General features: G+C 41.4%; 2 protein-coding genes across 3 annotated transcripts in view; both read left to right on the top strand.

Annotated features, from left to right (window-relative positions):
• Nucleotides 1-3,016: 3,016 nt before the first annotated feature.
• On the top strand, nt 3,017-6,841 carry LOC131138017 (uncharacterized). Its single transcript, XM_058086558.2, has 2 exons — nt 3,017-3,470; nt 3,668-6,841. The coding sequence occupies exons 1-2, from the start codon at nt 3,314-3,316 to the stop codon at nt 4,987-4,989; spliced, it is 1,479 nt and encodes a 492-aa protein (XP_057942541.2). The 5' UTR covers nt 3,017-3,313; the 3' UTR covers nt 4,990-6,841.
• A 924-nt stretch (nt 6,842-7,765) lies between these two features.
• Nucleotides 7,766-27,806, top strand: part of fbxo41 (F-box protein 41) — a 62,673-nt gene continuing 42,632 nt past the window's right edge. For both annotated transcript variants that reach the window (XR_009129932.2, XM_058073933.2), the window contains exon 1: nt 7,766-7,821. The gene's annotated coding sequence lies outside the window, so the exon portion shown is untranslated. The remainder of the gene's footprint in view (nt 7,822-27,806) is intronic.

Below are 27,806 nucleotides of genomic sequence, written 5' to 3'. Positions count from 1 at the left end.
CTCTGACTAAACATTGCAATAGCGATGTAACGTGAACAGCAGGGGCGTCACTAAGTTCTGAGGACAAGGGGGGGGCTTAGCCCCCTGGAGATGCACAGGATATGAATGAATGTAGTAGACATTCCAAAAAATCAAATTAAAAAAAAAAAAACAATAACAAACAAGAACCGGGATATAACTTTACCACTTTTGGACAGATTCTGTAGAGATACTCAATTGTTTTAGGCCACCATGAAATTTACACAAGTACACACAATCTACACTACACAACCGCTGCTCCAGCTCTGCAACCATTCTGTCCAGTGGACAGTGATCAATTATATAATAATCATTATTATATTATTAATTAGGCTATTATTATTATTATTACTATCATCATTATTCATTATTGTTCTTCTTCTGATTGGTAGTAGTAGTAGGCTAGTATTAGCCTACTACTAGCCTACGAGTCTACTAGCCTACTACTAGTAGTAGGCTAGTAGGCTAGTAATGAGTAGCCTGTACTCATTGTAACTAAACTTGAATCTAAGTCTATTAGCAATTACCTTTTTGGGTCAAAATCCAATAAAATTAAAATAAATAACGACTCGGATAGGATAATGGCGTCATATCCATAAATTGGATTATGATCAGAATGATGTATTTTTCTAATAAATACATTTTAGGGATCTATTTTTTTACATCATGTTCCATTAACAAACCTTATCTGTATATCCAAAAGGCAGCAATGTTTTGTTGTGGTCATGATTCCCTTTGATTGATGTCTTTGAACCATATCTGCTAACTGTCACTAAGTTCTGCTGTGGCTGTTCCTTTTGGGAGAAATGCACCCAGCAGTGTTGAGGACCTTCCTCCTCTGGGGTGTGATTGAATTTATTTCTTTACAAGAGAGCATTCCATTCATATCGATACCGAGTCCGTTGAAACCTTTTCTTGTGTGAAGTAAAAAGCTAAACGACTTGTGTGACTGTACAGCCGCTATCCGTGGTACTGAAGCTGCAACCTGAGCCAGAGGTCGGCTGCACACTGCTGCGGCCTATCAAAGAGTATTGACTTTGTGTAATAGGAAGTGTGACCATTGAGTTCATCCGGCAACAGATGCGAAACAGATTAGGAAAAAAAAAAAAAAACACTTTAGGGGTTGAAATGTCATGTGAACGGTTGGGTTCAACCAGTGAACACATCAGGGGTGTTATTGACTCCCTTCAATGCTTTTAAAGGCCAAGGGTTCGTTTCGACGTGGCTTCGCCGCAACGGTTTTAGTGACCACAATTTACTGTGATCACACAAGGCGAGCGTTCGTACTAACTGCTGAAAATAAATATACAGTGTGGCCCAGTTAGGAGGCAGATCAAGACTAAATCCTAAAAGCAGAGTAAATAGTTTAAATGAGCAACATCTCTTCATATATCTTGTTTTCCGGGGCTTGTCAAATCTATATGAGAGGCTCTCACATCTTGCTGAATTATTATTATTATTTGATGTATATTTTGAAATTGTGAGTTGTAGGTGAAATGGAAATTCCATGGTCATAATTGTTACATTATTGAAGTATAAGCCTAAAAAATGATTTGCAGTGGAAGTCGTTATTGACATGCTGTTACAAACTACGGACATGATTGCTGCTTGACAGATAATATTGACAAAATACAGAAACTTTGGAAATCCAATAACAATCTATACCTCTTGTGTCCGCCGAGTGGGAAATACCTTCCTCTAACACACACCAGCTGCAAAGCAAGAAAATAGGCCATAGTTATGGGGCCAAAATATACAAATATATTAGTTTTGATGCAGTATTAAAGACATTAAAGTAGTTGTACATTATCTTAATTAAAGACACTGAATTCTTCTAGAATGTCCCAATGCCTCCACACCAACACAAATTTTCTCCTCAAGCCAGATTGTTTCCTCGCTCTCGCCATAGAAAATTAAATAATAATTTCTGTCTTTAACATGGCCCAAGGAGTTTAGAAATATCAATTCATTCATCCTCTATGCTGCTTATTCTCACTTGGCGGGAGCCTATCCCAGCTGTCTTTGGGCGAGAGGCGGGGTACACCCTGGACTGGTCGCCAGCCAATCATAGGGCACATATAGACAAACAACCATTCACACTCACATTCATACCTATGGACATTCATTCATTCATTCATTTTCTACCGCTTTTCCTCACGAGGGTCGCGGGGGTGCTGGAGCCTATCCCAGCTGTCTTCGGGCGAGAGGCGGGGTACACCCTGGACTGGTCGCCAACCAATCAAAGGGCACATATAGACAAACAACCATTCACACTCACATTCATACCTATGGACAATTTGGAGTCACCAATTAACCTAGCATGTTTTTGGAATGTGGGAGGAAACCGGAGTACCCGGAAAACATTCAAACTCCTCACAGACATGCCCAATGGAGATTCGAACCACAAACCACTCGACCACCGTGCAGCCCAAGTTTAGAAATGTATTTTTCTCTTTTTCTAAAGCTGCTCCAGGTCTCCCCCTGAAAGGTGACACTAGACTCTCATCCTTAGTGATGTTCAAGCTAGCAAATCCCACTTGTAGATCATGGGAAGTCACATTGTCCTGCTTTTGGGATGGAGCGAGTGACTGTTCAGACTGTTGAAAAGCGATACTGACCATTAAGTGTCCCTGTGTTGTCACCCATATCCTGCTTCTTACCGCATATTCAGACTGTACTGTATGTGCAGATTGCTATGATGTGCTTTGGTGTTGTCATTTCTGACTTTGGCATCGGTGCAAAGCGACATAATCTCTCCTCAACAATTTCATCATTTTAAACATGGCCGCCGTATGTTTGGAATGATTCATGTGTGATGGCACGCCGCCAATACAAGGTTGTTACCTCCCAACGCCGGTCGCCACTTGTTGCAACGTCAGTCTCCATCGCTACTTGTAGGGGAGAGGAGGGAGAGTCTGTAGGGGGGAGGGGATGAGAGGGGATCCGTCACATCCTCTGTCCATATATGGGCATGAAGTTTACACGCAGCGGGGAATCCTCTCACTGGAGCTGATGAATGGGGAGGAGGGCCGAGGGAGCCGCCGAAGTGTATATAAGGGCAGCGGCGTGAAAGCCACAGCAAGCAAATTACCACGGAGCAACAGACGAACAGGAATACATTTAATTGCTTCTTTTATTTAAAAAAAAAAACAACACATTTGGGGATCATTTTGTCGAACATCATCAAAAAAAGGAGGTGGTCGAAAGGGGAAATAAGACTTATTTTGTTTTTGAATTGCAGTTCCCCCATTTCCTGATATATTTACGCGAGGCGGACCTCTTAAAGTGCATCATTATGTTGAACAATATGGATTTGAACGCCAAAGATTCTTTTTACCCTCAGTTTGACTGCTGCAACGGTTCTTCTCTGGGAATGGACACCGGCGTGAGGAAAGACAATCAGGACGTGTTCGCCGATGCTGAGCGCTCGGTTCCTGCACAGTTTGGCCACGGTGAGTTCTCCTAAAAATATGTATGCAAGGGAACCGAAATATGAAATGCGCGACAGTCGTTTGGTGCATGATTAGGCGCAGCGTCGATGCGTTTGCTTGCCAAATGCGCATGGGTGTTTATGTAACATGATTTTTGAGGGGGTCTTGAAATAAAATATGAAAGCTTGACAAAGTTTTCTGCATTTCTGATTCAACAGAAGGAACCCCCGCAACGCTCAAGACCGAAGCTTCCAACTCGGAATACGCTTTTAACCCTTGCGAGGGCACCAAAGACACCTACACCCCCTCTTCGCTCGCCTACTCCGGCAGCTTCTACGTTGAAGCATCTCAGGGAGCGCCGTGCACCACAGAGACCCTCCTCAACATGATCACTGAGATCGTGGGTATATCCACGATGCCTCTGTCAGAGGCCCAGCAAAGCGCTAACAGCCGGGGAACTTCATACACGCCACCCATGGACACCACTCATTTTGGAGACGTCAAAAAGCAACCGTTCACCTGCTCCGCACCAACACCCCCTCCGTACCCTTCCTCCGACCACCAGACGGGGTTCTCCCATGATCAGGCTGATCTTCCGGCTCCGGAAGCGTCCACTTCTCAGCTCAGCTTCTCCTCAAGCCTGCAGACCAAGGCCGAGCCAAAATCCGAGGCGGCCTCCTTCCCGGTGGTGGTCAAGAATGAGTTTGAAAGCTACGAGTGGGGGGCTTTCACCAAGTCTGACTGTTTAGAAAGCAGCTTCCAGACAGAAACGTTCCCCATGTCCAACGACTTCCCCCCGGAGCAGCAAATGGATGTTAAGGAACTTTTAGATACCTTCCCCACGATGTGCCCGAACCCGGAGGTGGAGTTTAAAGTGGAGGGGGGCATCAAGCAAGAGCCGTGTTTCTCGGATACCTGCTCCCAGAGCTACGCTTACAACGGTTACCTCCCCCCGCCTATGGGCCTCTCCTCGAACCTGAAACCGTACCCCGAACCCCCGCAGGCATCCAATCAATGTGACTCCCTTTATGCTTCACCGGCTTTGCCAAGCACCATTGACTCCATCCTCTACTCTTCCTTGTTGTCTGATTCATTCGCGCAAAGTTACACCGCTCGCGCCACCCCCAGTACTCCCGCCGCCACGACCACAATCAAGACCCCGAGACCCCGTAAGAGCCCCGCCTCCTCCTCCCACGGCCCGGCCAAAGAGAAACCCTTCACCTGCCCCATGGAGAGCTGCGACCGCCGCTTCTCCCGCTCGGATGAGCTCAACCGGCACATCCGTATCCACACGGGCCACAAGCCCTTCCAGTGCCGTATCTGCTTGCGCAGTTTCAGCCGGAGCGACCACCTGACCACGCACACCAGGACTCACACCGGGGAGAAGCCCTTCTCTTGCGACGTGTGCGGAAAGCGTTTCGCCCGCAGCGACGAGCGCAAGCGGCATGGCCGAGTGCACCAGAAGCAGAAGGAGAAAATGGAGCTAAAGCCACAAGTGACTCCTAGTGCGTGGCCTTTCACTCTTGCGGAGGGGATTTGAAGACACGTCTACGGTAACATTTTCCAATCTTTCCGTCTTGGAAAAGAAGACTCCCAAGGTGACCGAGTTTGCTTTGTCTGGCAAGCTTAAGTAGTGGAAAGGCTGAAAGAAAGGCAGAAATGGATGTGGAGGTGTCTTTGCCCCTTTTTGACGCCAAGGTCAATATGTTGTCAAAAGTGGGTGAACATGGGAACAATCATATGTTGCTGCCACTTCGAAGTCAAGGCAAGCCCCTTTGCTATTCGGGTTCTGCATGACTGCTGTTCAGCACTCCTACATCTGGACAGCTCCTATTTCCGCCTCTCATCCAGGATGGATTGCACTTGCAGAGTTCTATTGAAATTTCATTTAAGAATGTTATATTTTTCCCTGTTTTTAGAATCAGTATAGTTGGAATTATTGTTGCTCAATGCATGTTTTATTTTACTTTTTAACCAGGAATATCGTAAGCCTCAAGCACTGCAGTGAGGGTTATGGAAATGAATGTAAGCTATCATATTTATGGTTTTAGCCATAAAGTCAATTTTGATCAAACTTAGTGTTTGTTTAACTTCCTATTATTTAGCTGTCAGTGTTTTTTTGTCATTGGCTTTTGTGTTGTTAAAATTGTGAAAGATATATCATTAATGGGAAATAAATATATTTGTAATACTGTACTTCCTTGTATTTTTATAGCTGAGTGTATATTTTACATTTATCTCATTTGAGCCTCATTTTGGGGGTCAAATGTATTACAAATCCTCAATAATGTATTGGTTTTTGAGGGCTATTGTTCAGTAACTTGGTATTTAAAAATGTTACAATTTGATATCAGAAACATTTTTGCACTTCATCCCATTGTTGGTACGATTAGGATGGATTTTAAGTGGGAGCAGAATGTGCACTCGTTTGGAATTTTCAGGAAAATGATTTTACATGTACAGAATTATGTCAAGCTAGAACTGACTAGCAAATCCTATGAAAATTGCTTGTGAGTAATCAGGTAGCACACATTGCTGCAAGGTTCTGTTCTGTTGTGACGAAAGGACTTTTGACGTGGTATCTTTTGCTTAAAAGATACTCTATGCTGAAATGTTCACTTAAGCAAAAAAAAAGAAAAAAAAAGTTGACAGTTTGGTGAAATTGTCACCGACAGGGTATTGCAAAAAAAAAAAAAAAAAGTAATTTAAGTCGCCTTAAGTTATATTAACTGTTGAAATAAAGATTTTGTACATACACAGTTTCTACTATACATAACATTGACATTGATGTTGTTATTTTTATGAAGACGAACAAAAATAAACATTTTCTGCCAGCTGCAATTCTTTTCCTTTGCATCATTTAACATAAACTGTATGTGCCATCACTTATTACACCGTTGAATTACCTCTGAGTGTTCCCCAAATATACACAACTGGCCCCCTGTGGGTTCACACTGTAGCCCTAAGTTCATCCCAGGGTGACTCACAAAGCTTTTGACTCAAAACACATTAAAGCCAATATTAGTCAGCACTGCGATTTGGACAGCCTTCGACTCCAAAGATAGCTTTTCTCTTCTCGTGAACGTCAAAATGTTTTTTTTTTATGTCACCTCAGCACGATTATTTGATCCTCTTTTGCACATCCAGTCAAACATCAAGAGAGATTCATTTCCTCTGAGCTACAGAATGCAATGATGGTCTATCATCATTTTTTTTCCCTCTAAAGAATAGCAAAATGGATATCTTTTCCTCTCCTAACTTCCACCTTGACTCTTGCGATGACTTGTCCTTTATTTGATTTCATAGCAGCATGTACATTTACTGTATATTCAAAACACATCCACTCAGCTTTGCCTTTTCATGTAAAGGAGTGAAATTTCCACCCAACCTTGTACATTTAGAGGAAATTTACATATTTTATAACAACTTTTTTTTGCTCAAGAAGCAAATGAGACTGTCTCCCAAGGTTGAGGATGATTGATTTTTAGGTTGGTCTCACTTTCCATAGGAAACGGTATAAAATGTTTTCATTGAGTCCATGCTTTATACACTGTTGCCAAAATAACACCTTTATCAAGTGTACATTTTAACATTATTAACTGTCGTAGAAGCTAGGAGACTCGAGTTCAATTCCACCCTCGGCCATCTCTGTGTGGAGTTTGCATGTTTTCCCCGTGCATTTGTGGGGTTTCTCCGGTTTCCTCTCACATTCCAAAAACATGCTAGGTTAATTGGTGACTCCAAATTGTCCATAGGTATGAATGTGAGTGTGAATGGTTGTTTGTCTATATGTGCCTTGTGATTGGCTGGCGACCAGTCCAGGGTGTACCCCGCCTCTCACCATAAAGACAGCTGGGATAGGCTCCAGTGAGGATAAGCGGTAGAAAATGAATGAATGAATGAATGAATGAACTGTTGTAGAAGATACCATGGTATAATAAAACAAAAATAAAGTTGTATTACAGTCTTTTGATGGTGTTTGCATAGCTGTTTTGTCACCTTGTGGTGTTGTACGTATTATTCATTATTTCTTCAGTATGTATTGTGTAATAATGTTGGAAAGAGGTGTTACGGGGGCTGTGAGTAAAATTAACTTGGAAATGGAGGTTCTTTCTTGGGGGGCATGACGGAAAATAACCGAGAACCAGTGATTGAATGCTAATGCTACATAAAATCAATGTATGCATGTAATTGATACACATTGACTACATATTTTTGATATCTTTCTAGAAGCTGAAATGTTGTAAATGGACGCCGCAAGGTATGAGACCATACAACGACGTCATACCGAGGGGGGCCTCTCGTGCTCTGACCATGTTCCCATGATGCAGTCCGGCGTGCAGAACACAACTCTGGTTGCCCACAGCAATGCGTAAGTGTTCCTTGTCTGTAGCTGACAAACATACTGTAGTGGTGTTAAAAGGCAGGCTGCCAGTTGGAGCACTGTGAATTGTATGTACCGTCCTCTCCTGTCCGTCACTCATCAACACTTACAGTAACACACACACACTCACACAAAAGCACACATACACACACACTCCTTTATCTGTGTTGTTTTAGTGGCAAAAGCTGTCCAGCGATGGATAGTCGAGGTTTTTGAATTGCAGTGATGTGCAGTCACTGTGACCATTATCCCAACACTTGAAGACTGAAGAGTTGTTGAACTCTGGCCACTGATGAAATTTCTGCATTTGTGCATTTGGAGGCTCCAATTCAGATTTGCATATTGTAAATGGTGCTCGATATAGCCTGCATGGTGTTTCGGCGATGTCGTCTTTATCCTACCTCCGAAATGACATAAATCATTTCTTTTTCGCCGACTGACATTTATGTTTTCAACTCCCGTAGGTATCATAATTGCAGAGGCCATTAAGTAATCGTGCGGGAAGGGCATATGTCTGCCGCTCAGATTTCTCACGACGTGAACCTCCGCCGGGAATGGTAGCACATCAAGTCCATTAAATCTTTGCCAGGTGTTACAAATGCAAACATGTTAACATTAGGCCCGGAGAAGGAGGAGGAGGAATAGGTAGTTATTCAAGGTTGTGTGTCTGCGCGACTAATGTATTCCAAATGCAACATGCACACATGTGTGTTTATACTTCCTCATTGTCTCATCCAATTAATCGCTTGATGCCGGATTGCTTCTGGATAAGTCAATGAGACCATTTATCTGCTGCGCCAAATGAGCACTTTGGCTCCAGATTAAGAAAATCCTTAACATTGACAGTGAGGGATTAGATTGGCTCAGATTCCGAGGGACATGTGTCACTGCACAATGCTGTGTGCTGCATTGGTGTTTAAGATGCACTACATGGACAGCATATTGGTGTGACTGATGCCAGGCGGTGCAGCTGCACATGTATGTTGGTGATCCTGTATAGTTTACATGTTCTTCCTCTGCTTGTGTGGGTTTCCTCCTGGTCATCTGCTTTCAGTCCACATCCAAATAAGACACATATGTATATGTATTTTAGCTTAATTGTCTCTCTGAGTGGCGGCACGGCGGTCGAGTGGTTAGCGCGCAGACCTCACAGCAAGGAGGACTAGGGTTCGATTCCACCCTCGGCCATCTCTGTGTGGATTTTGCATCTTCTCCCCGTGCATGGGGTTTTTTTCTCAGAGTACTCCAAAAACATGCTAGGTTAATTGGTGACTCCAAATTGTCCATAGGTATGAATGTGAGTGTGAATGGTTGTTTGTCTATATGTGCCCTGTGATTGGCTGGCAACCAGTCCAGGGTGTACCCCGCCTCTCGCCCGAAGACAGCTGGGATAGGCTCCAGCACCCCCGCGACCCTTGTGAGGAAAAAGCGGTAGAAAATGAATGAATGAATGAAGAATTTGTTCCCCTACCAACCAGCAACCATTCTGACCCCACAAACTGGTCACATGCCCATGAAGCACACAATTTAGACACTTGTCATAGAAATAGTCTGTACCCTTCGGACCTCTCCACCGCCATGGGCAAGACCAGAGAGCTCAGGGACAGGATTGTACACCTAATGGGCTACAAGACCATCAGCAAAAAAAAATAGACCACTTTCTACAACATCATTAAACAAAGGTCAAATGCTTAGTTAATAAAATATCATATACTATATATATAGTATATATATATATATATATATACGTATAATGGAACGCAAGGTCAGGCTGCACAGTGGAAGAGTGGTTAGCAGTCAGGAGAATCTCTGTGTGGAGTTTGCATGTTCTCCCCGTGCATGCGTGGGTTTTCTCCGGGTACTCCGGTTTCCTCCCACATTCCAAAAACATGCTAGGTTAATTGGTGACTCCAAATTGTCCATAGGTATGAATGTGAGTGTGAATGGTTGTTTGTCTATATGTGCCCTGTGATTGGCTGGCCACCAGTCTAGGGTGTACTGGAGTACAACTGGGGTAGGCTCCAGCATACCTCTGCCACTCTTACAAGGATAAGTGAGATGAAGAAGTGGATTGGTGTGGCGTTTGCAATGGTATGGAACCTGCATTGGTCTCAATTTATTAATCAATCTATGTTATTACTACTATTCCGCTGCACTGAGAGGACCCAGATGATTGGCACGGGCACCTGTTCAGGATACCTCCTGGACAACCTCCCTAGGGAGGTTTTCAGTGGAGATCTCAGGGAAGACCCAGAACACATTGGAGAGTCTTTCAACTGGCCTGGGAACGCCTTGAGATCCAAGCTTAGGTAGCCGGGGAGAGGCAAGTCTGGGCTTCCCTGCTTGGGCTCCTGCCCCCGCGACCCAACCTTGGATAAGCAGAAGAAGATGGATGGAATAGATGAATAAAACGCAGTTATCGCTGTGCAACATGTATTTCATTTGTCACACCAGACCTTTTTACACATTATCTGATTGCAAATGGCATCTAATTATCTGATTGCAAGATGGCATGTCACTGTGTGGCAATGCCCCACTTTGCTGGCTACTGTGTAAATGACACAGGCAGATACTGTAGGTGACTGATCCGTTTTCAGTGCTGCTATATTTCTATGTGGACAAAAGGCCAAAATACATTGAAAGTAATATCTATGTCAGGGGTCTCAAACTCAATTTACCTGGGGGCCACTGGAGCTAGGGTCTGGGCAAGGCTGGGCCGCATCAGAAAAAAAAACAAAACACATTTATTAAAAACAGAAAAATAGACAAACTTTTTCAGTGCTTTGGTTCCAATTTTCTACAATAAAAGCTCTGATCAAACATTCCACTGTTCTCAAATATCTTAATTTTTATTTTTCTGCACAAAATAAGATGAAAAATAAATAAACAAATCAAGAATAAAGAAAATCAATCAGTAATAAATAAATATAATAATAATAATAAAACGGCAAATAATAAAAACTTAAAAAACCACATATAGTTGGTGGGTAGACAAATTATTTTTTCAGATTAAAATTAACAAAGCATTATTAGAGCCCTGTAGACATGACAAAACACGACTATAGTCACATTTATACTTTTTTTATTTACAACATATTGTGCAACTGCAGGGTCTTGAGACACATGCTAACTCGCAAACTAGAGAGCTAGCGACCTAAACGGTAGCCTTCAAGTTATTTCCTTTAAACTTAAATAGCCAAAAACGTACCACTTCCACACGGATAGGGAGGATAACTATTAACAGTTATTTAACCTTTAACATGAACATGAATCAAACGTAATAATTTTTTCTGGGTACATGTTACCATACAGCATCCATATCAAACTTGCTCGGGCCGCACTAACATTAAACTTTCATATCAAGGCGGGGGCCTCAAACTTGTGTCCCGCGGGCCGCGTGTTTGAGACCCCTGATCTTTGTAGTTTTTCCACACCAAACCTCTGCAAAGCAGCCAGTATGAGCATGGCTTTGTGCACTGTAGTAGGCGCAGTAATGCTGGAACAGAAAAGGGCCTTCCCCAAACACCTAAAATTATTCAAATGTCTTGCTAATGCTGAGATGAGTAAAGAGGTTAAGCCCAACCGCTGACTGATTAATTGATTAAGATTGTATAACTTTTTGTTCACATTCAGAATAAGAGAACCCTTACAGTAGTAGGGTGTGAGTATTAAAACTGGAGCATCCAGGCGGTCCATCTTAAAAGTCAAACCCTTCCTCATTCTTGATGGCGTTCAACGTTTGAAGAGACGTACAAGTGCATCCCCTGTCGTCTCTGAAGAGTCCAACATCCCTGTTAGCCATGCTTGAACTCCAAACAATTCTCCCTCTACAACAATAATCCAATAACGACTTTGAATGAGATTGAATTCATTTGCTTATGTGATGGATTGGAGGCACTTCCAGTGTTTCAAGCTCCAGCTATCAGGTCACTTCAAGTACCTATTAATAATCACAGTCCTACTTGAGACAGTCTATATGGTCTCAGTTGCTTTTGGATTGATCCGTTGCGGGGCAATCACATAATGTTATGCTCACCTTTTAAAATGTGCACCGGGGGCCCCGTCATGGTCCTTGGGGTGGGCTTCGTAATCAAGGTGCATAATCGCATGGCGCTAATGGCAATCAGGCTCAACGAATTAATTTCCTTGGATCGTACATCAGGCTGTCGGTCCCGCTTCGGACCGTGAAGAAGGGTGTAGGTGGTCTGGAGAGTGTAGGTGATTAAAACCAAGACAAACGCTGTATGGACAAGGAGCTCGTTATGCAAACATTTCAAAGTGCTAGAGTCTTTCTCCCATTGTTCCACTTTGCAAATTCTTCATTTGTATTAATGATGAGGCCAAAGCACAACATTGCAGAAAGTTATTTTCTTCCTTGCTCCTTCATGGATTGCAAGTCAACCCTTGGGTCAAGGAGGCCATCGCTATGGTAACTACGTCAAAGGACTTGCACCTCAAGTGAATGGGAAGCCGTGTACATACCCTTGCTTGCTGAAAGACTCCAAAGCTATTCAGTTACTCTGGGCAATTTCTAGCTGTCCTTGGAACATTCCACGTAGCGTCTGTGAGGAAGTTGTTTATTGAAACACAAGGTCAACAATCCAGCCAACAATATCAGCCAACACAGCATCATGTGACCAGGTATTTTGTTTCAACTGATGCAAAGAAGGCAAACGGAGGAACAACGGTGGTTGTTTAGAGTTACTATTAATAAAGTTGTACTATACCAATATGACACCGTGTTGGTACCACATTCATGTACGGCCTCTATGACATCGGCTCACTCATGACGCTAAAAAATGTGGACCATCCTTCGCTCCCAGCCCTACCTAGAATCATCCTCTTTCGTGAAACCCAATTTGGTCTGATTGTGAATGGTTGTCTGGTTCGTAGGAAAGTGTTATCAGTGTCAGATCCATGATCGACTGGTGATCCATCCAATTTCTCACCCAGTGTCAGCTGAGGTATACTCTCCCTCAGTGTGACCTTGTTCTTGTAGTTTCTTTAATTCTACAATACATACACCAACTAATCACTTCTGACCTATGTCTGCATCATACACTGTAGTTGCAGTATTACAGCATTACATTATTACAGTATTGGTGAGTCTAATACTAGTTTTAATACACTCAGTGCATGGGAATCCTTAGTATTTGGATTTATTCTCACCTCTAATACCGTACAGCATGTTCTTTCCAGCTTCAAAACGTCCACTGCACGCTCCCTGCCAAGCACCAAAACACCACAAATATCAAGACACCATTCAGTTGGTGAGCGCAGTACAACATTTGTACTTGCTGAAATGCCAGATATTTAGACATAGGGCTCTATTTTTGTAGACCAGGCGTGGACGCAGTGTACCGACCCTGTGCCGGGCATATGCCGCAACTTTCGTGAATTTTCGTGAATTTTCGTGAATGGTGCGGTCCAACACAGCAGCAGGCTAATCCAGGCATCATGCATGTGATCCATCTGCATTCTTCATTGCGAAATAGGAGTACCTTTGATAGTATATTCTCTCACAACTGACTTACATTTATTCAATGAGCGTCTTTCTCTTTTTTCCTCTCTTTGAATGAGAATCATGACATGACACCGAATATATCCTCCTTATCGGATGCCGTGGTTGTTTGTGGTTGGCTGAAAGGTGTGAAGGTTGAAAGATGTGAACTCATTAGTTGACATCAGATATGATGGACAATTAATACAAAAGTGTATATGCTGGTTGAGACGGTGACATTAAATAGTGTTTGCTGTGATTGTTTATTGCATTGAAATGTGCCCGACACTCTGAAAAACCTGCCTGTGAGGTATTGGTGACGTGTGTGCATTGTGCGTAATTGTCAACCAATTACCAACCAATTTACTTACAGTCAGCATCTCAATAGGATTCAGGTCAGGACTTTGACTAGGCCACTCCAAAGTCTTCATGTTGCTTTTCTTCAGCCATTCAGAGGTGTACTTGCTGGTATGTTTTCGATCTTTGTCCTGCTGCAGAACCCAAGTTAATTTCAGCTTGAGGTCACAAAGAGATAGCCGGATTCTCCTTCAGGATTTTTGGTAGACAGCAGAATTCATGGTTCTATTTATCACAGCAAGTCTTCCAGGTCCTGAAAGCAGCAAAAGCTGTTTTTGCACAGTGTCTTTCTTATGGCGAAGTCATGAACACCGAGGCAACTGAGGCCTGCACTTTTCGTGATGTTGTTGTGGGGTCTTTTGTGACCTCTTGAGTCGTCACTGCGCTCTTGGGGTCAATCACCTTTTCAAACGGGACCATGTAGGTTTGGATTTTTTTTTCATGTAAAAACTGCATTTTATGTTCAGTTGTGTTGTCATTGACTCATATTTAAATTTGTTTCATGATCTGAAATATTAAGTGTGACAAACTCAAAAATTCACACCACTGTAGCTAATGGGCCAAAAAAATACACCTATACACCTCATTATGTTGTTTTGAGCAAAAATATAAAATAAACACACAGGTTTAGCATCTAATGAGGGGATCTACTTTTAGTGCATATACGTACTGAAAAAACACACTGGGTGAAATGTGGCTTAAAGCATCCTGAATTGACAGCAATGACTCTGAAGGAAGTTTAATACAAATACCTGTTGCAATCTTGTCTGCACCTGCTGTCACATCAGCATACAGCCATCCCGCACGTCATTTTAAACAAAAGATGACTTAAACTGACGCCTCTCTCTGTGCACCATTGTTAACCTTCTCCTTATAAAAGATGTGACTGTGTGACCGTGTGTCCGGACGAGCAGTGAGTGATTACTTTAGTGCTTTGACATTTGCAGCAGTGGTAATGAGGCCCGTCTGTGACAGCCGTGTCACTGGCAGCAGCCTGTGTCTCACTGGCGGCTCACTTCAACATTGGAAAGGAGGCTCTGTGTGGCAAAACACCAGCACTCTCTCTCCGTAATGATGGCTCACCTGTAGAGATGCACAGAGGATTCTGAGGAAACATGCATGTGTATGTGTGTGTTTTTAGTGTGAGGGAAGTTGTCTGACTTAGACTGACTTTTTGAAGCATATTAGTGTGTACTGTATATACTATCCGTATACATACAGTATGTCTGTCTGTGCCAACATGGAATTAGACATGGGCAGAGAAGGCTGGGCTTTGGATACAAAGACTAATCCAGTAGAACCTCGATTTAGAATCAAATTTCCCATAGCTAATAATAGAAATAGAAGGAATCCATTTCAGGGTCAAATTGTTGTCATTATAAAACCTTCACTGTATGGGAAAAAGTAACATTTTAACTTTGGTAACTGTCATTCAAGTAAAAATGACGTACATGAAGACATCCATCCATCAATTTTCTATGACACTTATCCTCACAAGGGCATGCTGGAGCCTACCCCAGCTGTCTTCAGGCGAGAGGCGGGGCACATACAGACAAACAACCAATAAGTTTACACTCATTCATTCATTTTCTACCACTTATCCTCACTATAGTCACGGGTATGCTGGAGCCTATCCCAGCTGTCTTCGGGCAAGAGGCGGGGTACACCCTGGACTGGTTGCCGGCCAATCACAATTCACACTCACATTCATACCTATGGACAATTTGGAGTCACCAATTAACCTAGCATGTTTTTGGAATGTGGGAGGAAACCGGAGTACCCAGAGAAAACCCACGCATGAACTGGGAGAACATGCAAACTCCACACAGAGATGCCCGAGGGGGGAATCGAACTCAGTTACAAAGACATTCATTCATTCATTCATTTTCTACCGCTTATCCTCACGAGGGTTGCGGGGGTGCTGGAGACTATCCCAGTTGTCTTCGGGCAAGAGGCGGGGTACACCCTGGACTGGTCGCCAGCCAATCACAGGGCACATATAGACAAACAACCATTCACACTCACATTCATACCTATGGACAATTTGGAGTCGCCAATTAACCTAGCATGTTTTTGGAATGTGGGAGGAAACCGGAATACCTGGAGAAAACCCACGCATGAACTGGGAGAACATGCAAACTCAACACAGAGCTGCCCGAGGGGGGAATCAAACCCAGTTATGAAAACATGTAAAGTACAAATACACAATACGCATTTTTTTACCAAGAAAAGCCAAACAACACACGCGCAGTTCATCCTTTGTATAGACTGAACTGCATTCACATACGTACGTAAGCTTAGGTCTCATACGATATACAGCACTGATTTTTTTCATTTTGGTGCTACTTTTATATATTTTTTGGTGAATTCAAAATATGTCGCCTAGGTCATTTTAATTTAGATGTTTTGCAGTAAAGGTGATTTTCGGGACATATACCACTATTTGCATGCGCTGCCCACCAATATGTTATTGCACATTTAAATGAACCGTCCAAATCAAGTATCGCTCGTCAGAGTGCCGTGAAATGTATGTAAAATAAAGCCACTTGAATTGTAGTGCCTCGCATGCATTATCTTTTGAAACAGTTGTCAAAACACAGCAGCTGACTGTTTAATGTAGACGCAGTGAAAGCATTTCAAAACATGCTGTACAAATGCTCCACTGTAATTAAAGCGATGACCATTAAAGGCAAAATATATATTCAGTGAATAGCTTTAACCCTGACATTATACAAGAATGACCCTCTTTAGACTCTCAGAGCACAAGGAAAAAGAGGTGTTATATCTTGACATTTCAGTGCATCTTTATTAGTTAGAACAAAATGAGAGGAAACAACTATAATGCAAATGACATGAAAAAAGGAAAAATGTCTAAAGTATGTCTAAGTATATAAATTAATCTAACATAATGTTAAAGTGAAAATGTATTGGAAATTATATTGAAATTATTGTTCTTATTGTGATGTATTTATTCCTATGTTGTTGAGATAATCTGCACCGTGTTGCATTCAATTGCAAAATATTAAGAGCATTTTACACTGGTTGGATCTTAAGGATATTCTGAGTAGAGCCTCAAAATGCAAAAAGGAGAAATAAGAGTGAAAAAAAATTATTTCAATGGGACATTCATTGCAAAAAAAACATTAAAGTGGTTAACATGTTGGCCGCACAGTCAGGAGACCTGGGTTCAAATCTCCACTTGGGCATCTCTGTGTGGAGTTTGCATGTTCTCCCCGTGCATGCGTGGGTTTTCCCCGGGTACTCCAATGTCCTCCCACATTCCAAAAACATGCATATTAGGACAGAAGGGTTTTAAGAACAAAAACATCTCCTTCAATGCTAGAAAACATCCCATGTGGAATTTGCACAAGACCACTAAAACCAAGTCATTGTATAAAAATCAAGGCAAAATTAAAAGGTTTAATTGTTTTAATATCCGTACATGGTTAAAAATGCTACGATTTTGTTGTTGTCGTCATTCAAACGCACTCTTGGAGCACGGCATCAAACCCCTAACTTCTTCAGGACAGTCCGTACGATGTGAAACTGAAGTACAAATATAAATAACTGTAATTTCACTCAGCACAGATGGAATTAAATGGAAATAAGAAATTATTTTGGTCGTTGGCTGCTTGCTGGTTCACGGAGGATGACAAAAAAAAAGTACATTGTTGGCATTTTAATTCTGGGGTGGCGGGATGGTGGGGTGGACTGTGCAATTAGAGCCGAGTGACTTAAATGGCACACATAAATTGACACATTTATCCACAATTTTCTCCAATTTTGTGCATTATCTGTTACTCCTCGAGTTAGCAGTGTAGCGTAGCTGAAATATGTCCTCCATGTCCCAACTCAGCAGTGCATAATGCCTACTTCTAACCCCCCTCCTACCCCCCAAGTGACTTTTAACTGGTGATGCCCCGTCACTCTCACAGTGGGGAACACACAGAGTGACGTCAGGGTGTATGGGAGCCATGCTGTGGTTAGGAAAGAACGTATAGCATAGAGAGTGTGTTTCCCAGGTCTAAAAGCTCAGGTCGTTTATCAGACGACGAAAGCTGTCTCTGATCTCAAGCCTGTAGAGAGTTGGAAGCCTTAAGAGACAACCCCCCCACCCCCCGTCCCACCCACTCCTCATTCTTAGCCCATTAAATGGGGCTTTCATATTTATGAGTCATACCGGCAGCACAAATTTAAAAATCAAAACACTTTCCCTAAACTGCCTAAATTCCCTTGTCTTAAGTCTCAAGCCAGCACTCCATGAAATACCATTTTAATGCATTTTTATGTCACATTAGGTGGTCTTAAAGTCACGGAATTGTGAATATTTGTAGCCAAATTTGTAGTAGCCTAATACGGGACTTAATTATTTATCGGCTTCAGTCATGTATATACTTTTGTGTACTGTATGTACATACAGTATGTTACATACATAAATATTTGGCACATGTTGCCAGGTTTTTGGAGGGTCAGCAAAATACTTGCTTCATCGGGAAAATCGACAATTTGAGGAAATTGTCAGTCATCAGTCAATGCTACGGCAGCATAGGGTCTACTTCCTGTTAACAAGGTATGTTTACAGCATCAGCGTTGACCTCCCACCGTCTGTGTATTTGTGCATTTGTGCTCCTCGTCGCCCCTCAGGATTGATGCACGATGCTCACACGTGTCCGTTAACTATTAACCAACAGGGACCGGCCATCTTCTGGGAGACTAATAGACCAGAGTGACGCCACAGTGCTCCGAGACCGAGCCGAGGCCTTGCTTTGTCATGGCATACAAGTGGCAGGATGCTGCGTGTAAACATTAACCAGAGTCTTGGCACTGAGGGCTCACCGGTGACAAACAACAATATCCACCCCTTCTACATTTTAGGCTGGGGAAATATTAACCCCATCCCAGCTGGGGCTCTTCCTCTTATCGTCCCACGGATAAATGAAGAGACGCTGATCCTTCCATCACACTCCGCTCCTCCTTCCTCCTACTCATCCATCCGCTCTCTCTGTTTGTGTCTCTCTTGGCACCACTGATGGTGGCGACTTGTAAAGGAGGGAGAGATTGATATGATGAGAGGAAGATGTGCTGCTTCCTGCCTCTGGATGAGAAAGGATCATTTTTGGAATTGTTGCTTTGTGTGATAACAGTGCTTCCTTTTTTTGCCGCAAACCCTCAAAGAAATCGGGGTAATATCAGCGGTCCAATATTGGTATAAAAAAAGAGATATCGCTTCATATTGGTATCATTTTTTCTGTGCGAGTGATGACATCAGGGCCAACAAGCTAGCTAGCTCAGTATGTCCGCAGTCCGGCATTACTGTATTTCCAAGTTTCAGTGTCGGATTGGAATACTGGGTAGTGTAGTGTCTTCCTTTAGCACTTCTAATCTAATATCAGCAAAATAACAAGCTACCGGAGATGTTGAATGAGTACAGTTTATAATTTCACTCATAGTATTAGTCCAGAGTTTTCTACTTTGTACTTTCCTTTGTTCTTATACGAAATCACATATGTATCACAGTACATGAAGCATATGTATGTAAGCATAATTAGTTAAAGCATAATTAGTACATGTGTTCATTACACAGATAGATATTAGTTTGAGGAAGGCAATATCTGTATCGGCTGATATCGGCATCAGTACTGAAGTGCTAAAAAATATTGACAAAAAGCCAATATTGAGCTGTTGTGGTTGTTTGGTCTAGAGCAGGGGTCAGCAACCTGCGGCTCCAGAGCCGCATGTGGCTCTTCAGCCTCTTTATTGTGGCTCCCTTTGCGATGCTTGAATATTTTTAACACCCAAGTGGGGAAAATGCACGTCTTTTGTAATGAGTTTTAAAAAATCCAACTTTGTCTGAGACCATGAATGCATCCTGAGTGAGTTCTGACTGCTATCCAGTTCAGTACATGAAGAAAAACAAGTAATACTTACCTACAAATCTAAAAAATAAATTCGAGATAATTTAAAAACAGCGGCATGGGAACTTGTTTTTACGTTTACAGTAGTTTACACATACATTTATGTAAGTTTATCTCCAAAACTAGCAAGAGTACTCCAACTCGTCTTTTCTTATCTGAACTACTTTGATACCCCCAAATTCCCTCCAATGTTGTTTTAAACATACTATATGTTTTGCGGCTCCAGGCTATTTTTCTTCAGTGGGCATTGGGTAAAATGGCTCTTTTCATAGTAAAGGTTGCCGACCCCTGGTCTAGAGTCTAAACAATTTTTTTAATTTTTTTATAGTAATTTTTAAGACTAATCTTAAGGAGGTTAGAAACCCTATGGAAGAAAACAGGAAGCAGAACTGGAGGTAGCAGAGATGAGGATGCTGAGGTTCTCACTGGGAGTGACCAGGATGGATAGGATCAGGAACAAGTACATCAGAGGGACATTACATGTTAGAGGCCTTGGAGATAAAGTCAGAGAGGCCAGACTGAGATGGTTGGGACATGTCCAGAGGAGAGATAGTGAATATATTGGTAGAAGGATGCTGCGTTTAGAGCTGCCAGGTAGGAGGCGTAGAGGAAGACCAAAGAGGAGGTTTATGGATGTAGTGAAGGAGGACATGAGGGTAGTTGGTGTGAGAGAGACAGGGTTGGATGGAGGAGATTGATTTGCTGTGGCGACCCCTGAAGGAAAAGTCGAAAGAAAAAGAAGAAGAGCATCTGTGCTATAAACCAGGGATGCCATTTCCACCATAATAATTCTTTTTTTAATAGGATGTATTATAGTAACATTTTGCTTCTCACCTGTATCATCCTACATGGGGTTTGCATTAGCATCTTTAATGTACAAAATGTGTCATAGTGCCCTCCCCTCCCCCATTCATCTGTATGCAGCCGAATCTGAACCATCATTGAAATAGTGGCAGAGCTGCTATACAATCAAGGACTTAAATGTATGGAGCTGTGGTCACTTTTAAAAGCACCTCAAGAGAAATTGTCCAGTTTTTCCATTTAAAGTGAAAAAGTTGATCATTTAGCTTTCCACCTATTAAACCTTATTATGAAGCATACCTCCATGACGTCTGGCTCTGTACAGCCCAAATGGACTGAAGAGCTTTCATGTGTCCTGAATAGTCCACTCCTCTTGTAAGGGCTCATGGGGGCCTCACATCAAACAGCTTCATCATTTCCAACAAGATGGAAAAAAAAAATGTGAGCTGAAGCTATGGAGTGACCACCAAGTTCAAGTTAAAAATCAGCATTTTGCTATGACGTTTCAACCACAATATAATACAGGATTATGCCAAACTGGTCCCTAATTTCACTTGACATATATTATTGGTACTCGGTGTAGTACATACAATGCTCCAATTAAACACAAGAAAGTTGTGATGGGAAGAGAGGCGACTGATTTGACCTCTACTCAAATAAATGCCTCACCTCAAATAAATGCCACCTTTCCTGCCCTCAGAAAATAATAGCAAATTGCCATACCTACATTTTATTAGGACAAATACGAGTGTTCATGAAAAAAGCAATGACGATGCACCCTTCAGTGAATGATACATCACAGAATAATATACATTATTATATTATAATATGAGACAACTTTTTGTATAGTTGTTTTAGTGCATGACAGCAGAGGCACAGTGTAGCATCCCCACAGTCACATACGTATAGTCTGATGCTCTTTTATTCGAACCTGAACTCATCAACAACAGTGCAATTCCAACACCATATACGTACGTATGTATCTCCACTTTACAAACATGCCTCATTCAGCCACTGAATGACACTTCCTCATTGTCACTAGATTCTGCATTCAAGGACACTCTGAACATCACAACAACAGCTTCATTATGCTGGTATGTGTGGTCTTCATAAGCGAAAAGACAATAAAAACAATGACATATTCTTATCACTCACTAACGTAAGTCTTATTGCAGAAGTCCAATTTGCTGCATGCTCGGAAATCCCCGACAATACATCTACTGTACACTGAGCTTAAATTACGTGGTGTCTTTGAACGCAACCCCACATTACTCATAATAACATGGTGAACCATGATTTAAAATGTTCTGCTGCTATTAAAGAGACTAGCATTAGGCAAATTGATTTTCTGCGGTGTCTTTTAGCTTCATTTACATTTTCAGTTCATTCGGAGCTGTTAATACATGCATTTCATGTCCTATCATTGATCTTTTTGTTCATAAAATACAGTATAAATTGACATATTTCACACACAGTCGCAGATAGTGATTAATCATTAATCATGAATTAATTTAAAAAAAAACTGTGATTAATTTGATTAAAACATTTAATCATCTTGTAACTCAGACATCCTCAAGAAGTGAGACCAGATTCAAAAGTAGTACCCCATCCGGGTAGTAGCTAGTAGTTTTTACATTTTTTGAAAAATAGTTAGGTACAGATATAAGTGTCATATCCAATTTTGTGCCAGTTTCTCTTTTAAAATAATTTTGTATGCATACGGTTATCATGTTCCACTTCATTTCCTTAGTAATGTGGCAGTAATGTCGGCAAAAATGCACTCCACATTCAAAAATTGGACATTCTGTTGCCTATTTAAAAAATAATCGCTTGGTTTACCTTCAATAAAAGTGGGGCGCAACTTAATGACCATCAAAAAAAAATAAAATTGACAACCCCTGTTGTAATATACAGTATTACTATTTACATATATACTATAGACATATGGACTGCACTGTGAGTGAGTGGTTAGCGCGTAGGCCACACAGCTAGGAGACCTGGGTTTGATTCTGGAGTTTGCATGTTCTCCATACGTGGGTTTTCTCCGGATACTCCGGTTTCCTCCCACATTCCAAAAACATGCTAGGTTAATTGGCGACTCCAAATTGTCCATAGGTATGAATGTGAGTGTGAATGGTTGTTTGTCTATATGTGCCCTGTGATTGGCTGGCGACCAGTCCAGGGTGTACCCCGCCTCTCGCCCGAAGACAGCTGTGATAGGCTCCAGCACCGCAACGACCTTAGTGAGGATAAGTGACATGGAAAATAAATGAATGAATGACTATAGACATACTTATACTGTAGATATAGATATAAAATAGATAGAGTATGTATACATTTTACATTATTTAGCACCCCTAACGGTCTTCTTCAAATCTGGAGGTTGCTTTGCATTAGTAAATAGTATAAAATAGTATAATAGTATAACATTTTTAATCAGATTTATTACAGTTTTCAGATGAATTAATTGTGATTAATCACACTACGGTTGTTTGTCTATATGTGCCCTGTGATTGGCTGGTGACCAGTCCAGGGTGTACCCCGCCTCTCGCCCGAAGACAGCTGGGATAGGCTCCAGCACCCCCGCGACCCTCGTGAGGATATGCAGTAGAAAATGAATGAATGAATGAATGGTTTCTTTAAAGGGATAGTTGGGATGTTGTATGACATCCCGATCAGCAGCGTAGTCCATCAACAGTGACTTACCGACCCATTTCAAAAGAGTAATATATCGGAATAACCCAAATGCTTCTGGTTGGATTTCGGCGATGAGAAACTTTGTTCCGGTTAGGAAATAGTTTGGCTTTTCTAATAGTTGCTTGAAAGAGTGATACATTTACATCACAAACATACCCCTATTGGCTGTTCATTGTCATGTCCCCCACCGCGAGTGTCGTAGCCATCTTGTTTACGTATGTGTTCCACAGCGGCTGAAGATGTGAGGGTTGCAGCCATATTCACCGGTTCCGACCATTCATTCATTTTCTACCGCTTTTTGCTCACAAGGGTCGTGGGGGGTGCTGGAGCCTATCCCAGCTGTCTTCGGGCGAGAGGCGGGGTACACCCTGGACTGGTTGCCAGCCAATCACAGGGCACATATAGACAAACAACCATTCGCACTCACATTCATACCTATGGACAATTTGGAGCCGCCAATTAACCTAGCATGTTTTTGGAATGTGGGAGGAAACCGGAGTACCCGGAGAAAACCCACGCATGCACGGGGAGAACATGCAAACTCCACACATAGATGGCCGAGGGTGGAATTGAACCCTGGTCTCCTAGCTGTGAGGTCTGCGCGCTAACCACTCAACCGCCGTGCTGCCCGGTCCCGACCAATATACAGTAAATAGTACATACAGAAACCACTGGAAAAATATTGCTAGTTGAAGACTTACGGTCATTTAAAAATAGCATAGCAAATCCCATTGCAGGCTATAGCTTTGATGTTAAAGTGTAAAGGGTTAATGTAACGGATATGGAGCCTTGGTTTGCCCAGGTTTGATGTACGTATACTCTCATCTTCATTGTCCCTATTTATAGCTGATACAGTATTACCAGTCTAATTGAACAAGCCAATAGCAGTGCGACAAGGCAAGGTCAAAGTTTAAGGCAACACGCGGTGGCTTTGAGTGCTATTAACATGGAAATGAATGCAACAGCTCAGTGGCCTGTTTTGCCTTACCTACAGTGAACGGGCTAAATAAGTTACAGTGAAAAATCACAAGGGCCGTACTTGATAAGACATACTTGTGTTACTATGGCAACATCCATGGCTCAAGCTAAGAATGCAGAGATGTGGAGAATTGTTGTCATTTTTTTTTTAAATGTGGGTTTTGCTAACAGACGTGCATATTATTACCACATTGGCACATTAATGGCTCCATTCAGGGCCAATCTCAACAATAGCCAGAGGTGCATACACTGAGCAGTGTGCAACACAAAGGCGTCCATCCATCATATCTGTTTTCTTTATAATGCAAACCGCAGACATAAAATGGCTTTATTCGATACAGCCTGTGAAAAACATTTCTTACATTTACTACATTAACACTGCTTTACTAAAAACGCTATTTGCCCTTAGTTGCATCAGCACATGTCTCAATTAAACTTAATTTAGAGCTTATTTTTTGTTTTTTTTTTGCTTTTGTTGTTGCGTTTTAATTTCACGAGTAAATGAAAAGACACAGCCAACACAACATCTACTTCCAACTGTGCTGCTATGGTGAAAATAAAAGCTGGCACGTTCAATAACCACCACTTGGACTGAACCTCTCGCCGCTGAGAGAAATTAAACACATGCAATTCGCTACGGTGTGTTAAATATGAATATAAATTCTCACTAGTAAGTGTAAGTTGTTCCATAAATGCTTTGTATAGTTTCAATGTAGAGTGTCCCTGCATGTCCTCACTTTGATGCATTCATGTAAAGTGAATGTGATTTGACTTTTGCAACATTTCAACCTTTTATTGACCATAACTCACACTCCCTGGGATAAAAATTCTAAATGCTTCAATTTAAATTTGTGTGAGGTCTCTTAGTTTTGGTACAGTGCAGAATAATATGCTTATCAACTGAAGCATATCTTCCACTGACTTTTACAATGCCTACTATGTACAGTATTCAGACAATCCGTGCATTATGCTAGTGCCCCCTGCTGTTCAAAGCCCCCACTGTTTTACATCTGACTAATGTTGCTATAATACTACAGTCCACTCATCAGTCACTTTAGGTAAACGTTCCAACGACGAATGTTATTATTTCAAATAATATGCTTCATACTGTCATTTGCATTGGTGTAGAGCTGCACTGGGTCATATTAAGGACTGTTTCTCATACTAACAGCTCTCAGTATGACACAGTGCGCTTGTCTACCACTGCAATACAACCACAATAATACAAATACACTGATGCTACATTGACAATGTCAGTGCCTTGAAAGATAAGATAAGATAAGCCTTTATTCGTCCCTCAGTGGGGAAATTTGCATTGCACAGCAGCAAGAGTACAGAATCAGTTAAGCAGTACAAAATACACAATATAGAGAAATAAACAATATAAACAACCCAAGTATTAACAAAATCAACAGTTTTTTTTATGAAACGAGATGAGATATATGACCAGTCTATACTCTGAGATCTTGCTAGTGAGTTAATATGAGGCATTATGGAAATACTTCACATAGAACTTAGTATATTGCATTTAGAGCCCTTAATATTGCACAGTGAATGGGGTCTGGAGTAACTATGCTGACTATAAAAGCAAGTATTACACAGATGTACACAGTGGTGTAGAAGAATATATATTTTTAATTTTGTAAATTACATGAAATTGATATTAACATTTGATACTATGCAAAAATTGACTTATTTATTGTTTTAAAATAACAAAGGGCATAAGTGGGGTACCAAACTAGCACTAATAATATCTGCATGGAAGCAAGAGGTTTGCATGAGTGCAGCAAGCCAAAGCACAGCATGTCTCAGTCTCCACCAATCTAAAGACAATGAAGGTTCACCACACTGTAATTAGCCAACAATGAGTTTGCCAGTCACTTCTCATAAATATGAATGAGGAGGGATGGATAGAAGGTGTTGGGTCTAAATTTGCCACCATTTTTTTTTTTTTTTTGACGTGAGACGGAGAACACGGCCCAGCGTTATATTCATCCTATCAAAACCTCCTGAGGGAGAGAGTTTTTAAAAAGCTTTTGTGTGTCACTCTTTCCCTGTCATGACTGGATGAGTGCAGCTTGTAGAAGGCGTCAAGGGGTGCAGATTGATGGAGCAAGTTTGCTTTTTTTGTGTATGTTTTTTTTTTTTTTTTTTACTTTTTATTAACTTTAAAAAAAAAAGCTTCATTAGTGTCAGCTGTTGATGTGAAATCATGGAAAGTTTCGGGAATGTACCGGAGAGCAGAAATCGAGTATTACAGCAAAATCTTACTTTATGTTCAGTTCGCTCTACAAGGGTGACCCTGCTTTGAAACCCAGCCAATGCACATATTTATGATCATCATCATGTTCTCACATTGCATCTGTGGAACTGCAACATTAGCATTTAAAGAGTAAGTGCATTCCACAACACCAGCTATACTCTATATTCCACCAATGACTTGAAAAGAATGAGTGAATGAAAGCCAAATACTATAAAACATAATAATGGTCTGCTGTATGTTGGCCGGGATGCATTTGTATACAAATAAACGCCTCAGCCCTAATAAACGCTTTATTCATACAGTGGCCTGGTACTTCCTACTCATTGTATAATGTATTACCGTATTTCTTCAAATAGACGGTGTACCTCAATTGACCACTTGAATAAATAAATGCCATACATCAAATAGCATATAACAAATGAGGTCTATGATTATTAGCTTTACTATGAATGATACCACTATGTGTCGCTGTGGACGTCAATATCACAACACACAAAACCTGCACATCAGACATGGCATCTGTAAAGCTGATGAATACCCTCTGTCACTACACTATCTGAGGAAATCCAGTAGTAGGCACCAAAACAAAATATTGTCTCTCATCACAACATTGTTATGGTTTTAATTAACATGCCTGATATTTATATTCTATTTAGATTTCTTTCACCAGTTTGTTGGTTTTACAGAGCAATTTTCACCACAGAAATTATGAGGTGGATGGGGGGGAGGGAGGAGGAAAATGTTGACATTTTGCATGAATAATTTGACAGTGTGATGAATTATGGCCTTTTTGGCACCTTAATGTTCTGTACACTTGCTCTGAATAATTTGGAGTTGAAAAATGTGGTGAATTTGTTGAAAAGACAGGAGAGAAAGAATGTGTTCCACGCTGCCTGCATGTTAGTATGAACCCAGACGAACGTACCAATAAAATGTTGGTAAATAACTGGAAGTGATAGATTCACCAAAAAGCACTTTACATGTTTTGTATAGTTGTTAAATTTCATTCATTCTTTACACATCCACTATTTACTTCATCTATCTACTCTATATCTCCTGAAAGGGATACCAAGACCTAGACAAGCATTCTGGAGCCTATCCCAGCTGTCTTTGGGCGAGAGGCGGGGTACACCCTGGACTGGTCGCCAGCCAATCACAGGACACATATAGACAAACTATTCACGCCCACATTCATGCCTATGTACAATTTGGAGTCTCCAATTAACCTAACATGCATGTTTTTGACTTAGCAAACAAAATTAAAAGTGATTTTGTAGCCAATTTGCATATTACTTTAATATATAGCGCTATGTTTTTTATATCCGTAACTAAAACTTAGCTTAAATTGCCACAAACATGCTCCAAAATGGCCACACACTGTATCTTGCTGTATTGATTACTGCATTAATGTATGTATGAGTATATGTACTGGATGTTATATACAGTAGATCAGTAGAACCCC

The sequence above is a fragment of the Doryrhamphus excisus genome, linkage group LG9 (assembly GCF_037039965.1).
Source record: "Doryrhamphus excisus strain RoL-2023G ecotype Guam linkage group LG9, RoL_Dexc_Guam_v1.1, whole genome shotgun sequence".
NCBI lineage: Eukaryota > Metazoa > Chordata > Actinopteri > Syngnathiformes > Syngnathidae > Doryrhamphus > Doryrhamphus excisus.
The sequence above is the reverse complement of the archived record's forward strand: the minus strand, read 5'-3'. Positions and strand labels throughout refer to the sequence as shown.